Raw genomic sequence first — 16,706 nt, 5'->3', positions numbered from 1 at the left:
TGGTTCGCCAGAAGCGGCTTAGTCATGCTGGCCACATGACCCAGAAGCTGTCTGCAGACATAACAAGCGAGATGAGCGCGCAACCCCAGAGTCGTCCGTGACTGGACCTAACGGTCAGGGGTACCTTTACCTTTACCTTTACAACCTGTTTCCCACTATCTCTTCTTCCCATGCGAAAGGTCCCTATGGTTCTTACCTGAATGATATCAGATTTGTATAGATCAGGAAAGGGCACCCAAATCCACAGATCAGCTTCAGGATTGGGGTGGATGTTGACATATCTCCCCACCAAATTTTTGTTAGAAAAGCCTGGAATTTAGGGACAAAATGATGCAGCGTTGACACGATACAAGTAAATACCACTACCCAGATATCGTTGGACTAAAACTCCAATCAGCCCCAGCCAGCAAGGCAAGTGGTCAGGGGTCCAACAACATCTGAAGAGCAACAGGTTCCCCACCCCTTAATGAACATAATACCAGAACAAAAACCAGAATTCCAATGACCCCCTTAAATTAGACAATTTTCTTGGGCCACGCTTAACTTTCAATGGTTTCATTGACTCGGGGGAGGATATTCTTCTCACTCTCTTGTTCCCAACTTTGAATAGGCATTGGTAAAATCCTTAGAAGAGGACCACCCTTGGATTTTACTCACCTGCACCCCATCGTGAGCAAAGAAAGATTTGGTATCTGCTTCTGTAGCCAAGTGGAGACAAGTCGTTTTGCTCCAGTAACGGTTCCTCCTCACCAACAAAGCAAAAGCTCGGTCTTCACTATTGTGGTAGCATTCACTGAACAATTCTACCGGGGGGGGGGGGGGATAGGTGTGCAGGTGCAAGAAAAGAGAATGATACATAGAGAAAGCTAGACATATTCATATGTATGCGTTTTAAGTTCTGGAGATGTTTATACAGAAAAAACGAGAGAATCCTTATATGCGTTTGTCTTTCAGTTCTGCTTTAACTGCAGAGATGCATTTGGAACGTGATGGTGTTTGATACTTTATGACCCACCCCCTCCACAGACCGCCCCCCCTAAGATTGGCTGTTTCCATATTGGCAATTACTGGCAAAAATGAAACACGAAAAACAGCATGATAGCCAAACAGCATGGGTTACTGTTATTAGCCTATCTGAAGGAGGCATCGTCCTCCCAGAAAACACAGTCAGAGCAGAGGAATGCACACGGCTGAAGAATAAAAAGGCAGCTGGCGGCATTTCCTGGAAGAGTCCCAGACTGAGAGAGAAAGCAGATAGAGGGGATGGCTTTGAGGACAAGGAAGAGTGCAGAGGCTGCAAAAGGAAGAGGCTGGGAGGAAGGAAATAAGGGGATGGAGGACAGTGACAGGGGAAAGTGAGTGGGAAGCTGTAACGCAGAAGTGGAGGAAGAGAAGTAGTAACTGTTGGTAAAGAAAGTCTGGGGGCCAAGTAGCCTCCAGTGGTCGTCTTCAGGGGGTTGAGATAGGATTCCATAAGGCAGGGAACCTATATGAAAGGAATCCCTGGAGTGGAGGGGGAGAAAGAGTTTCCTAACTTGTGTTAATGAAGATAAACAAAGGGAAGTGATGGACAGAAAATGAAGGGCCCTGTGTGAGGGGCAGGGTAGAGAGGATCTCCCAGGGTGGGAAGGTGGGTGGAACAGGGTGGGGAGATGGAGATGATATTTTTATTTCAATGAACGTGAATCCCGAATGCTAAACTGAAAGAAGCACTCACAGCAAAACCCTAAAATGTTAAAGACTGTGCTCTTTGGTACTGCATTCAATGCAATGACGAACAACATCTTAAACCTGGCTAGTTCTTTGAAGTATGAAATTTGTCTGGACGCCTCCCCCCACCCATTTTTTTTCACTTTTGCACACTTCTATGTTTCTTGCTTTATTTTAAAAAGGAAGTTCTCAAAGTACCTACATTCCACTCTGAACAATAGCAGGAAATAATGCACATCTTGTGAGAGGGGTTTCGTTTTTGTGAGGGGCTGAAAGAATGCACAGGAAGCAGCAGTGACTAGGCCAGAGGTGGCAGAGAACAGATGGGCAGCTACCCTGCCTCCTGCTCCAAAAGCTGGAAAGGTCTAAAATGTCAGCCAATGTCTGTAGCACACATGTGGTGCATGCACATAATGGGGGGGGCAATAGCTCAGTATTAGAACAAATGCCTGGCATGCAGATGATATCATACTCAACCCTTGGCATATTCCATTAAGAAGATCACATAGGAGAAGATGGGAAAGACCCTGGAGAGCCATAAAGGGGCCCCTGACCATCAGGTCCAGTCGTGAACAACTCTGGGGTTGTGGTGCTCATCTCAAGTTATTGGCCGAGGGAGCCGGCGTACAGCTTCCAGGTCATGTGGCCAGCATGACAAAGCCGCTTCTGGCGAACCAGAGCAGCACATGGAAACGCCGTTTACCTTCCTGCTGTAGCGGTACCTATTTATCTACTTGCACATTGATGTGCTTTTGAACTGCTAGGTTGGCAGGAGCTGGGATCAAGCAACAGGAGCTCAGCCCGTTGCGGGGATTCGAACCGCTGACCTTCTGATCGGCAAGCTCTAGGCTCAGTGATTTAACCCACAGTGCCACCCGCTGGAGAGCCATTGGAAGAGAGTAAATAGCTCTGGACTGTGTCAGGGAAGGGAAACCTGTGGCTGTCTAGGAGTTCATAGAATTATCAAATCATTGAATTGTAGAGTTGGAAGGGACCACAAGGGTCATCTAGTCCAACTCCCTGCAATGCAGGTGTTTTTTTGCCCAACATGGGGCTTGAACTCACAACTCTGAAATTAAGCCTCATGCTCTACCAACTGAGCTACCCAGAATGATCATGTTGTTGGACTACAACTCCCATCATTCCTGACCACTGGCCAAGCTGGCTGGGGCTGATGGGATCTGGACCTCAAGAATAACATCTACAGCAGGCATCCCCAAACTGCGGCCCTCCAGATGTTTTAGCCTACAACTCCCATGATCCCTAGCTAACAGGACTAGTGGCCAGGGATGATGGGAATTGTAGTCCAAAACATCTGGAGGGCCGAAGTTAGGGGATGCCTGATCTAGAGGGCCAGAGGACTAGATGCACAAATAGCTTGTTCTGGCATAAGGTGGTTTCCATCCCAAGTGGGACAACTGATACATTTCATCATCTCCAGTCACCACCTGCCTAATCTCAGGCAGGGGCACTTGGAGGAGTGCCACCTTGGATAATATGACAGTCCAGACAGGTTCAGCTGGAAGGAACCTTTAGGTACCTTGGCGCCAAGCTATATACAGTAGGTCATTATAGACTAGGACCAGCACTTTGGATTATATCTGGAAATTTACAGATAGCAATTAATGTCATAGGCCAGGAGCCAGCTTTGCCTGCTGAACAGCAGCTTGAAGGGGGAGAAGGCAAAGTGATTCCACCTGCAACTGATCAGCCTTCAAGGACTCAGAGGAGAAGGCGATGATGAGAGCCAGCTGGATTCAGCCTTCTTAAGCAGAACTTCCAGCAGCAGTCAGTTGCTGGTAACGCTTGTAGTTCCTGGCCCTACCTTGCTGCTTCCTGCTTGTCTTGACCCTTGACCTCATGATCATTGGATTCACTGATCCCTGGACCGTCTGACCACATGGATTGCTGTTCACCTGACCCTAGGACTTTGAACGCTGTCTCTGCCTCCAGGCAAGTACACCTCACAGACTCTTCTGGTTGGCTGGCCTCCCAATCCACTAAGATCTGCCTGTTGTTGCTCAGCAATGAGACTATGATAATTAAGCTCTTTTAGAAGTGGCAAGAGATGTTCCCAGTGCTGCTTGTCCATCAGTAGGCAAAATGCTACATTTTGAACTAGCTGAAGTTTTTTACAATAACCCTATGCACAGTCCATCACAATAATCAATCCCAGGTGTTACTAGGGCTAGCAGTCATTTTGCAATCCCTACCCAGAAGGGGATATCAACTAGCCCATGAAAGCCAAAAACTTGTGCCCTGATATTAATGGGGAGTGGCTTGTCTGACTGGTAGAGCTATGATCCAGTGACTTCTCATCGAAGCATGCCACCTTTGTATCTTGCTCAGAGTTTTAATTACTTTGAGAGATGACATTTGTCCTGCTCCATTGCAGAGTCTTTATCTCCCCTGTTTAGATACCCATTACAGGAAGGCAAACACTCAAATTGCCATTTGATGCTGTTAGGTCACCTCCAGACTGTCAGTACTTTGCAGAGGTTCAAGCAGTTTGGATAGTTAAAAGTGGGTGGAATCACCCTGAAATCATCTGCACTAAACTTTTAAAGCTGCCACAATGAACGAGTGATTCCTTGCAAACGTGGAACAAGGGCAGGCATCCCCAAACTGCGGCCCTCCAGATGTTTTGGCCTACAACTCCCATGATCCCTAGCTAACAGGGCCAGTGGTCAGGGAAGATGGGAATTGTAGTCCAAAACATCTGGAGGGCCGAAGTTTGGGGGTGCCTGAACAAGGGTAATACGGTACTTGTAAAAATACATTTGGTCGGTTTGTCCAGACAAATATTAAATGGTCGACACTGTATATGCTTACCCACAGCAAGCTGCTCATATTTTGCCTCTTTCATTTTGCGGACTACTTCAGCTTCTTTCTCCAGGTGGGACATCTCTCGGAGAATTTTGCAAGCTGCCAGGGCTGCAGCTACACCTTCCTGACCCTGGGGTAGGGAAACCATGTAAAATCACATCAGAATCTTAAAGAGATGATTAAAAACAATAGCATCTCCTTGAGACTCTGCCTGCCCTGCTTATTTCACATTTCCCAATGACTTGGTCTACTACTCTATACTGAGCAGTAAGCGCCATTGCAACAGTGGCTAGGCCGCTAGGGAAACCCAGCCGGATGGGCAGGGTATAAATAATAAAATGATCATGATGATGTTACTACAATTGCATTGTGAATACTTCTGGAAGGGCAATCCTTTTAATCTGTTACAGCAAAAAACCCAAAGCATCTTTAAGACCCAGATACTTATGATCACATAAACTCCCCCGCCCCCAATTAGATCCCACTGCATTAAATAATGAAAATGGTGCTTGCTGAAAAGGCAAAAAGCTTTCCCAAGGAAGCATAATAAGCAGCTCAAAATGTTTTCCTCTTGAAATGAACATTTTTAACAATTAGTGCTATTCTGGTCTAGCAGATTGGGCCTAAATTTCTGGCTAGCCTTGAAGTCCCAGAGAGGCTGTGGGCCAAGGCACATCCTTTTAACATTGGAACAAACAGGATAAGGGCTTTTTGCATTGTACACAGTGTGATATGAATGAATATGAGAATGCAGAGAAGGTCAATGGGAGAAGAGTTCATGAGAGACAATGAGAAACATGGCAGGTGAAGGAGGAATGCTGCAAGAAAGGAATGTGCTCACAAGTGAGGCTTAAAAACATTTTTTGAGGGGAGTGGCTTTGTTGTATTTGTTTCTGCCTTAAATTTGCTCATAATGCAAATGTGCAGCCTTCTGGCCAATTCAGATTTTACATTAGAATTGCAAATGCACCCCCCAACACACACACACACACACACACACACGACAGACAACTTTCAGGCAGTTATAGAAGTGGTTTAAATCACTTAAAGACAAATAAAATCTAACATGGGAAACACCCCAACAATTTAGTTGATTAGTTGATTCAGCTTCATTTTCCTTCTAAGTGATGTGAAAAGCAAATTTGTATCGGGGGCTTCTCACAATGAATGCTTTCCTGCCCAAAAGAAACTTTTGAAGGTGAATTCTTCAAAGCACTGCATTACTCCCATCTAGTCCTATGTGGGGTGTCCCCACTTCTCTCTCCAGTGTTGAGCAGTGTGATAGCAGTATGTCCTGAAGAGGGCTATTGCTTTTACTGATTATGTGGTTTTTTAAATTGCTCTTGCAGGCTGTTGTTGTTTTTATTATTGCTTTTGGGTGTTGCAGCCTGCTCACAAAAATGTATCATAAAAGGCAGGAAATAAATAAACAAAGCAATAACGATAGCTTCTGTAGTAAAGAGTCCATTTTGGATTGCTGAAGGGGAGGTATCTAAATTCCCTCTCCCCACCAGTAGCTTCTATTTGCCCCTCAGATAAAATGACAGGTAAGTAGGTAAAATAAGCATTTGAAATCTGTAGCGCTGCACTATGAAGCTTACCATCGCCCAGAAGTAGTACGCCATCTTGTGCCGGTTTTGAAGTACTGCCCATAAGAATAAATCTCTCCAAGGATTTTCGCTTTTCTGATTCATATCCAAAGGGCTCGGTACCCTTTTTGCACTTATCTTATCCTAAACGAGCAAATAACTTGTTATAATACAATCTTGTTTATCTGGAACTTCCCTATGTGGATCTTTCTATTTGCAGGCAAGCATTATGATCCCAATCATTAAATAATCAAAACAATTTTCCAAAGTAGGAGAGACCTCCTGCTCTTGAGCAACCCTTCACAAGGATCTTCTCCATGTCACAGCATTTAGCTACAGAGGACATCAAAGCAGGCTTAGAAGGATGTACAGCACACTGAACTGCCACCATCTATTTGTGTGTGGAGACTCTTTAACCCGGCCTAGAAATAAATTCAGACACGACTCAAATTTTAGGTTTGGTTTTTGGCAGAATTTAGGCCACCACTTTATTGATTACAAATCAAGTGAGTGGTTGCATTAGGCTCTGGTTCCCAAAGCTACCTAGGGTAGCACTGACTCTGGGCGACACCATGAGTCAGCCAGGTCAACATCTGGGACGAGAGCCATGACTAGCGCCCGGCCCTGGTTCCCCCAAATGTGTCCTGAACTCTGGATCAGGGCACAACCCAGCTTGGGGAAGACCAGCCAATGAGTTCTAGGATTCCTTTTACAGGAATACCTGTGGATAGGGTTGGCTAGGAATCCTGCCATCCCTATCAGCATGAACCAGACCTTATCCACCAACCTTGCAAGTTGTGACGATTTGCTACGGGGAAGGCGAAACCCAAGTGGCACCAGCCAATCAGCCAAATGGGGGAAATTCCTGCTGTGCCCCTGCCCCAAAGCAGGCGGCACACGACAGCATAGCAAGGTCAAGCGCAAGCCTTAAATTAGGGAGAGGTGGCTGGGTGTTCTGGTGCACTGTGACCCGAAAAGAAGATCTCTAAGGTCATGTGCAGCAGTTAAATAGTGGTCCCTCTGACCTTTGACTGGCATGCCCTTAGCCCAATCGCTCCCCGTCAGAGGGACCACCAATAGGGTGTTGTGGCTGCTCCAATTGTCCCCGCCCCAACACCTAGGTCTGATTGCCGAAACCCACCGCAACGCGTGCCCTCTCTTGCAGAGAGGACCTGATTAATTGTGATGTACCAGATGTACCAGTCTGAATAACTGGAACTGCATCCCCTGTTCCATGCACTGTAATGTAGGATAGGGGACATTTCCTTTAAAACTAATGATGCTCTTTGAGTTAAAGAACATTTGGAAACATATAGGCAACCTCTATCAATATGTTTTGCATCATTTTAGAAAGATAATGCATCTCTGAGTTTTCAGGCAAATTTTATGCTCCCCAATTGTCCAGGTGAAACCACTGCATAGCACTTATATCTGTACCAGTTGCAAGCCCCCAAATGGCACCTCTGTCTGTGCTGAACACAAAGCCAAAGAGCTCCCAGCTCCCTTAAATAAGCCTCTTGGATTTTATTTTATTTTTTGGCAGTACCCTGAGATAATTTATTCACTGTCACTAATGAATTAAAGGCGCACTGTGTCCTGGAAACAAATGAATAGGTATGAGAACATCCTGTCTGAAAGACATTGTGCAAAGAAGTTGCAATTAGCCATATGACCCAGCTTTCTGTTATATCAGATTTTTATTTGGTTTTGGCAACAAGAGCACACTTTTCAGCAGACACTAATTAATGGTGGTTCATTAAAATTCAAGCAACCCATCTCAAGGTCTAGCATGCAAAGGCTAGTACATAAATCAGAGCTCAACTGTTCAACCCCTTTACTGCTTCCTTTATGCTGAGAGAGAGAGAGAAAAGTAAGCATTTTGATGCTTGCATTTCCCAATGAAAGCACCACATCAGTATCTGATTCCTGATTTTGGATTTTATACCCTCACTACCCCAAGATGTATCTTTCAATATGGTCAAACAGGAGCATTCTGATTGCATTTTTGTCCTTTGGCCAATACTCTAAGCCAAGTCACAGTGTGATATTTTATCAATACATTGAAGAGGTAAGATATCTCAAGGTGTAAGATAGCTATTCTGCAGTTTGCTACACCATTTTATTAAAAAATGGTGATGTGGAATTTTCATTATCACTAATAGCATGACATAAAAATATCCAATAGTTATCCATGACAGCCAGGCAACCGCAATCCAGGCAAAAACAATAACATTGGAGTTGCTATCTGGTGGGGAATACTGCAAACTCTAGACCAGGGATGGGGAACCTGTGCCCCTCCAGGTGGACTCCAATCCCCATCAGCCCAGGACAGCATGGCCAATGGTCAGGGAAGATGTGAACCACCTTTTTTGAGGGCCACAGGTTGACCTTCCCAGCCCTAGAAGGAAGAAAATTGTGAAAGTGGACATTGTCCAAGTTTCTGGTGCCTCCCTCATTTTACAGGTGAAAGGCATATTGGCTTACTGCAAACTTGCCTCAAGGACAGGCATCCCCAAACTTCGGCCCTCCAGATGTTTTGGACTATAATTCCCATCATCCCTGACCACTGGTCCTGTTAGCTAGGGATCATGGGAGTTGTAGTCCCAAAACATCTGGAGGGCCGAGTTTGGGGATGCCTGCTCAAGGACATGAGGAGATTTCAATGACACATTCAGGCCATTTCACCAGTGATTTGACTTGTGAGCACAGCAGCTTATCTGCGGCTTCTTGGACCTGAGAATAATGGAATTGGGTGGTGTGCCAGTGGTTATATACTGGGCCCCAAAGGGCCTTGCCTTGTGTTCAACACTCCCTCTGTTTTTGAGAAACTTACAGCTTTCTTCTTGCTTCCAAATTTAGGGTCTTGGTAGAAACCTCTGCATGCATCATGAAGAAAGTCCTTCAGCACCCTGGAAACCTCATGAAGTGTGAAGAGTGGGCAAGTGTCAATTGCTTCCTTGTGTTGTTGACCACTCATCCCTGCCAAGGTGAGTCTGCTTTCCTCGTGTTTTTTAAGCAGAAGCGAATAGAGGAGACACTTTGGCGAGATGGTACAGTAGAGTCTCTGAAGACGGCTGTATGTCAGGAAGTCATACATGTTGGCCCCATTATCAATGAACAACTTGACAAATTCGGGCTTGTCATTTACCAGGGCATCCGTCATCACTTCCTCTAGGTCACATGACTGAATTTACAAGAAATGCAAAGGGGAAAAGAAATTCGATTGCAGTTGTTGATATTGGCGTTAGGAATTGTGACATTCCTGCCACATGCAAACCTGAGCAAGGAGGGCCGTTGGACCAGACAGACAAAAACAAGGTAAAGAAAACCTTACATCTTGGCACATTTCAATCTGCCACAGAAAACATACAAACCCTGTTAAATAGCTTCTGGGCTGGACCAGTTTACCATACAACAATTTTGCAACAATGGAGCAATATGCAGATAATGTACTGTACTAACTTATGACTGTTCATTCATCAGGTTAAGTGAGTTGACTTGCATTGCACCCTGAGATAGCCTTTACATGGCTAAGAATAGAAACAATCAATATGCTTAGGACAGGCATCCCCAAACTGCGGTCCTCCAGATGTTTTGGCCTACAACTCCCATGATCCCTAGCTAACAGGACTAGTGGTCAGGGATAATGGGAAATGTAGTCTCAAAACATCTGGAGGGCCGAAGTTTGGGGATGCCTGGCTTAGGATATGAGCTTTTTGTCCTTCACTGCTCAATTAGGTACTGGTCTAGGCATTGCATGCACTATGTGGACTGGTCTGCATCCCTTTGGCAAATTCCCTGGCAGTGTTCTCTGGTAGAACCAATTGTATAAGCTGTGGCTCTCATACATTGAGCCCACACCCTGATCCACATCCCAGGTATTAAGTGGCGAGACCAGGGCCGGATTTAGGTTTGATGAGGCCATAAGCTACTGAAGGTAATTTGTCAACAACAAATTGTCACTGTTTTTTGTGTTGAATATATGCTGTATGGTAATTTATTAGGTCCATCACAACACAACACTCTGTTGCTGTATGTAGGTTTTATTTTATTTTATTTTTATCTTATATTTTGGAAATGTACATCCAGTTTTTCTCCTTTACATTTTTTGGGGGGAGGCCAAGAGAGTGGGGCCCTAAGCTATAGCTTGTTTAGCTTATACATAAATCTGGCACTGGGTAGGACACTCACAATGTGCTTTGCTCAATGAGACTCGTCTGGCGGCTACACAAAGATCCTCTTCAGCACCAAGCAAGGACCATTTTATTCTCCTGGACATTTTAAAACTATATTTCTTTGCCCTTGAAACAAATGATTTCTGCTGGGTTTCAATCCTGTTACCTCAGTTTGTCCCAGATTTTAGGCAAGACATTGAACTTTTGGTTTAATGTTCTAAGTACTTTAATTAATCTTGTAATGTTTCAGTTTAACTCTTGTGTTAATCTGTTGATTGGGCAGTCAATCATATATTATAAATAAATAAATTGTGATGAAACTGAAAGAGGTCCAGGTCATAGTCTGATGACTTGCTAAAGTTTAAACGGGTCTGATCAGAGTCTGAATTAGAGACTTCAAGGGGAGCCCTACATATCCTTCATTGAGTTGCATTTTGGAGGAAAGCTGATTTCTATCCCTTCTTCTGGAATAAACATTTGGGGAATTTTTATCACAGAAAGGCCAGTCGAGGATGTAGACTAGCCCTGGTATTCCTGACAGTGGAGTGCTTTGAGGATGCAAAGGCATCAGATATGAACACTTTAGGAGTTAATCTTAGGTCCTTTTCAACTGTTCAACTTTTAGATTACTTCTTCAGGATTGGTGAAGAAGATTACTCACGTGCATAACTCAAAAATGTCATTCACCAGCAGATGCTAAAGTTACCAACTTTAGTATAAACAACTCAAGCATGGGGGGGGGAGGAACCCCTACCTTCCACTCAACATCTCCATTGAATATTTCACTCTTCGCTATATCCACTCTGTTCCAGGCCACAGCCAGCTTCAGCTCATCCAGGTATTCTTGGGCTTCCTGACTATGACTTTTACAGGCTAAACCATAAACATAAAACAAGAATAAATTAATAATGCGCATTTAGAATGGATTAACAGGTCAGTCCTATGCATATTTACTCAGAAATAAGTCTCACAAGCTCAGTGGGATTTGCTCTGAAGTAAGTGTGCCTAGGACCGCAGTCCCAAACCCTCAATACCGGTAGTTTAAAATAAAATTTAAAAAGCTTTACTTTGAATCCTATTTTCTGAAAGTTTCAAGGTTTGTTTGCTCTTTAAAAAAAATGTTTTCACTACATTTAAAGAATTACAATTCAATTAATCCTACTTAACTTGGGAAATGGCACTGAACAAAGTAAATACAAAAAGTTAACCATCAATAGTCTGTCATTCATAAGCTTCTACCAGAGTATGATTATTTTTCATGGACTTTCTTCTTTCATATGACTCCTTTTAGAGTTCAGGGAGAGTGTAAATATTTTCCAATTTCAGTGAGCCTTTAGTTTGCAGTGGTCTTATGATTTTACTATTGTTTTATTATTTTTAAATTGTTTGAAATAGAATTGTTTTGTATATTGGTAGTTTTATCCATATTGTCCACCATTTTGAGTGTCTACAAGAAAAGAAATTTATAAAGAAATTAAATGAGGTAGTACTGGATTAAGGAGTCTTCTTTTTTTAAATAGACAACATATATTAAAAACATGTTACCTTTAACTAGTGCTTTCAAAATGACTGTATCCAGTTCTTCTGAACCTTCTTGTTCAAAGTTATGCACTGTTAAAAGCTGCTGCTGGACAAGAATGCTTTGGATCTAAAGAGATAAAGCAGTTTGATGTTTCCCACTTCCATTATAGTAAAATTAAAGGGTGAAATCCAACAAAATCATTCTCAGAGTTAGCTCACTGACATCAACGGATGTAAATTACAGTGGTACCTCGACTTACGAATGACTCGACGTACGAATGTTTTGAGTTACGAACAGAGTTCCGGCTGCCATTTTGGATGTGGTTTAGATAGGATTTTTTTGACTTACGAATTTTTAGATAGGATTTTTTTGACTTACGGCTTTTTTTAAAAAAAAAAAATCCCCATTGGCTTCAACTTACGAATTTTTCAACTTACAAAGGTCCGTTCGGAACGGATTAAATTCGTAAGTTGAGGTACCACTGTACTTAAAACCTCTGCTTTCAATGCATCTGCTCTATGACTAACACTAGATAGCACCCAAAATATACAAAATACTCAGGCTTTAATTACAAATCATTCCATACCAAGGGATAAGAGAGTCAGAACCAAAGCAAAGGACTTTGGGGGCCAGTTTTGTGTGCGCTCTCTCTCTCTCTCTCTCTCTCACACACACACACACACACACACACACACACACACACACACACCAAAGAAGAAGGGGGATCTATGTATGAACGAACGGTTGAGGGAGTTGATATGTTTATCCTTGTAAAGAGGAGACTGAGAAGAGCTACAATAGCCATTTTCAAATATCTAAACAGCTGTCACATGGAAGATGGAGCAAGCTTGTTTCCTCCTGCTCTGGAGGCTGCAACCTCAACCAATGGATTCTAGTTATAAGAAATGAGATTCCAACCAGGGCCATCTTACCCATAGACACTAGGGGTGTGGGGCACCTGGGTGCCGGGCTCTCAGGGGTGCCAGGCTGAGAGTCCGGGGCTCGAGAGTTGAGTCCAGGGAAGAGACCAGTTGGTCAGAGCGCCGCGGCGGGCTCTTCTGCCGCGGGCAGCTCTGCGCTGCGAGTTTGGGGGCAACCGAGCCAGCGAGATGCTGAGGCGGCCGGCCTCCACCCTCCTGCATGCCTGGGACTGGGCAACGGGGGGGGCACTGATTCCAACGAAACATCAGGAAGAATGTTCTGACTGTAAGAGTTGTTTGATAGTGAAACAGAATTCCACGAAAGGTTATAGACTTCATTGATGGTTTTTAAGTAGAGTTTGAATGGCCATCTGTCATGTTTAAGTTACAGTAGTTGAGACTGCTGCATTGGATGGCGTTGGATTAGATCACCCTCAAGGTCCCTTCCAACTCTACAGTTTTATGATCAAGCACTTGTATACAAAATCCTTAGTATTAGAAAATGAAAAGGGAAAGAGAAGTATGGAGGGGGTGGATTTTTTGGTCCCATTTAAGAAAGATTAAGGAGGTGAAAGAACGGCTGGAGTTTAGAAATACACCAAAGTATAGCCCAGGATGGTTGACAAGAGAGTGGATAGGTGTTTACTGCAAACTCCTCATAGTCTGTAAATGCATTTGATGCATGGCTACAAAGTACCAAGCAATCCATTTACCACCGCAGTCCACTGAAGAATGTCTGTCCCCAAGAAATCCTCTGTGGGGAATTTCTCTTTTAATTGTTTTTCTACCACCTGTGGCACAATTAAGTGTGGCTCATTCATAAGTGCAGCTAAGATGTCAGCTATGCCACCAGATCCAGCCAAGATGAGCCAGGGGGCAGAATTCTCCAGTCCCCTGCAAATTCTCTGTTTAAAAAAAAAACACAAAAAAGATGACACCATACATGCTCAAATAACATGAAAATGCAATACTATGCAAAGTTACTCTGCAGAAACAAGCCCAGCTAGTTGTATGTACAGGACTGCTGCCTAAAGTGACATTCTCAGAAATCACTGAACCCCTATGTTGCATTTCGTTATCTAGACTGTTATCTTTGCAAAAGGTTTGTTGAATCAGCCTGATAGTAAGGCTACAATTCTTAGGCTAGACTCACTCTCTAAGAAAATGTAAGAGATGGCACTTATTTTAATTAATCGTTCCATAGTGAAATCCCAGTACTCTTCAATCAAAAAGTTTTTTTATTTTATTTTTCTTCAGCAGCTGGACAAGCACATGTGCTGAAGTGGTTTTGCATTCATGAAAAAACTGCTGTCTTTAGCCATTGTTGAAGAACATTTTCTAAGAACTACCTTTATGTGAAATGGCACTCCGGTGTCAGTGCATATGTCTTGGGCATTGCACTGGGAGAAAATGAAAATGGTGTCAGCACTGATGGGTCTAGTAATGCAGGCCCAGTGCTCCAGGGTCAGCAATGCCACCAGGTTGATCTTTCTGAATGGCTGGCATAGCAGCAATGCCACTGACAAGGATGCCAGGCCCAGGAGATTGGTCTTGCCAGTGTCATTTGAATTGCCCCTTTCTATATCACTGGCGGGACCCAGGTGGCGCTGTGGGTTAAACCACAGAGCCTAGGGCTTGCCGATCAGAAGGTTGGTGGTTCGAATCCCTGTGACGGGGTGAGCTCCCGTTGCTTGGTCCCAGCTCCTGCCAACCTAGCAGTTCGAAAGCACGTCAAAATGCAAGTAGATAAATAGGAACTGCTACAGCGGGAAGGTAAACGGCGTTTCCATGCGCTGCTCTGGTTCACCAGAAGCGGCTTTGTCATGCTGGCCACATGACCTGGAAGCTATACGCTGGCTCCCTCAGTCAATAATGCGAGATGAGCGCGCAACCCCAGAGTCGGTCACGACTGGACCTAATGGTCAGGGGTCCCTTTACCTTTACCTTTTATATCACTGGCACTACATTGTGGGGGAGAATGTAATTGGTGACAGTACATAGGAAGCTCATCTTATATCAAATCAGGTGATTGACACGGAGCAATGGATTCAAACTTCAAGAAAGAAGATTCCACCTAAACATTAGGAAGAACTTCCTGACAGTAAGAGCTGTTCGGCAGTGGAATTTGCTACCAAGGAGTGTGGTGGAGTCTCCTTCTTTGGAGGTCTTTAAGCAGAGGCTTGACATGCATATGTCAAGAATGCTTTGATGGTGTTTCCTGCTCAGCAGGGGGTTGGACTGGATGGCCCTTGTGGTCTCTTCCAACTCTACGATTCTATGATTCTATGATTGGTCCATCTAGCTGAGTACTGTCTGCTATGATTGGCAGCAGCTTCCTAGGGTTCTGGGCAGGAACACTTTCTCAGCATTTCTTGGAGATGCCGTGAACTGAATCCTGCTGATAAGTCCAGCTGCCAGGGCCCACATTCCTTTCAGAGTTGGGCCCAAAGCAAAATTCAAAACAAATTAAAGGGCTTCCCACAGCTGTCGAGAGCAGGGAGCCATGCTGGGACTGTAATATATATTTAGGCAACACCAGTAAGATGAAGAATAGCTGGTTTTATTTCTTGGTTTCTATAGCACAATTTCCAGTCTGGCATCCTCCTTTGAACAACACCCAGAAGATGGGCCTCGAGCATGCTCTGTTCCCGCTTTTTCTCAAAAAAACCCTTTTGCCTTTTAGCTGGCAACCACATAAACATACCTTACAAGGAACCCTGGCTCATACTCAGCTATAGCCTCGTCCAGACTTCCACTTGCCCCCATGTTGCTTCTCACCTGGGAAACCCGATCTTTACCGCTGAACCAGAGAAAACATCAATTGGGTTTTTGGTGGATTCACATTTGCTACGATTCAGCGCTAAAGAGGATTTATTGGGGAAAGAGGTGGAGCAAACATAAAACCTCTGGGACCTATGCTTTTCTAGGCATGGAACAAGCAGAAGTGTGAGCAATCCCTGTGCTGTGTGCTGGTTGTGCCTTCCTCCGCACCAAATGGGTGAATCTACCTAAGCTTTTTGGACTTCAACATTGTGTCCAACTTCTTCTCTCCTTCCTCTCTTGTTTTATTAACCATCCAGCCTAAAGATGAGTTCTAGAGAACTCAAAGGCTTGCTCACTATTTTGGAACGTTTGAGTTCCTCCCAATAAAAGTGTGGTCCCGCTAACTTTTGAATCTTCTTCTGTCACTTATCAGCAATGGACCAGTAAAAAAAGCAGGCTTGGAGCCATTATTTTCCTTGGTCTACATTTCATGTCCAGCACACTGTTCGGCTAAGTGTAAGGCACCTGAATATTTGCTTAAATAGCTTCCTCTCTTATTTAAACAAGATGATTAGCTCTTTACCTCGAGTATGTTTGGTCTTCCATTCACGAGCAAGCAGAGCACAGGGATTTCAATGCTGCCTGTTCCTAGATCAATAGAGGATTAAATATTTAAGTTAATAAAATCTATGCAGTTCTATTATCTCAGCTGTTCATTTGTTTCCCCCATCTGCAAGCATATCAACCCTGCTTCTCCCCGGCAAGGACAACAATAGGCTATGGTATATTTTTTTATACCTAGTTAAAAGATAATGACATAGTATGGGGCTATCCATTGTAAGGTTATCCTATCCTACATTCAGCCATCAGAAATTGCATTGAATGCTATTAGCCTCTGTGCTCTTCAGACTCCTTGCTGGATATTGTTTGGATATCTTAAGGGTGTTATACTGGAGGAGAATTTTGAACTGCCAGCTCACTTATTAAAAGCAGCTAAAATTGTGATTTGTCAAAATAGAAAAGCCCTATGTCACCCTCTACTGACTTTTGGTTATCTAAAGCCTGGGAGATGGCTCAGCGGCGTAACTAGCTACCTGGCTGCCTGAGCAGCAAACCCGAAGGAGGCGTACGACGTGGCGACGCGGCAAACCCCACGAGCAAGCCGCGGAGTGAGGCAGTCTTGCTTCCATCGGGGCTTCTT

At 44.0% G+C, this 16,706-nt stretch overlaps 1 protein-coding gene across 1 annotated transcript in view; it reads right to left on the bottom strand.

Moving 5' to 3' along the window:
- The window catches only part of TRPM5 (transient receptor potential cation channel subfamily M member 5), a 36,568-nt gene that overhangs the window by 11,910 nt on the left and 7,952 nt on the right, over window positions 1–16,706 (bottom strand). The window contains exons 7-15 of the mRNA XM_035133374.2: window positions 16,089–16,153; window positions 13,456–13,647; window positions 11,846–11,948; window positions 11,055–11,173; window positions 8,959–9,309; window positions 6,138–6,269; window positions 4,543–4,666; window positions 658–803; window positions 197–309 (exon numbers count right to left, since the gene is read on the bottom strand). Coding sequence (XP_034989265.2) covers window positions 197–309; window positions 658–803; window positions 4,543–4,666; window positions 6,138–6,269; window positions 8,959–9,309; window positions 11,055–11,173; window positions 11,846–11,948; window positions 13,456–13,647; window positions 16,089–16,153 — 1,345 coding nt within the window. The remainder of the gene's footprint in view (window positions 1–196; window positions 310–657; window positions 804–4,542; window positions 4,667–6,137; window positions 6,270–8,958; window positions 9,310–11,054; window positions 11,174–11,845; window positions 11,949–13,455; window positions 13,648–16,088; window positions 16,154–16,706) is intronic.

The sequence above is a fragment of the Zootoca vivipara genome, chromosome 1, assembly GCF_963506605.1.
Source record: "Zootoca vivipara chromosome 1, rZooViv1.1, whole genome shotgun sequence".
NCBI lineage: Eukaryota > Metazoa > Chordata > Lepidosauria > Squamata > Lacertidae > Zootoca > Zootoca vivipara.
This window is presented reverse-complemented; position numbering and strand designations above follow the sequence as displayed.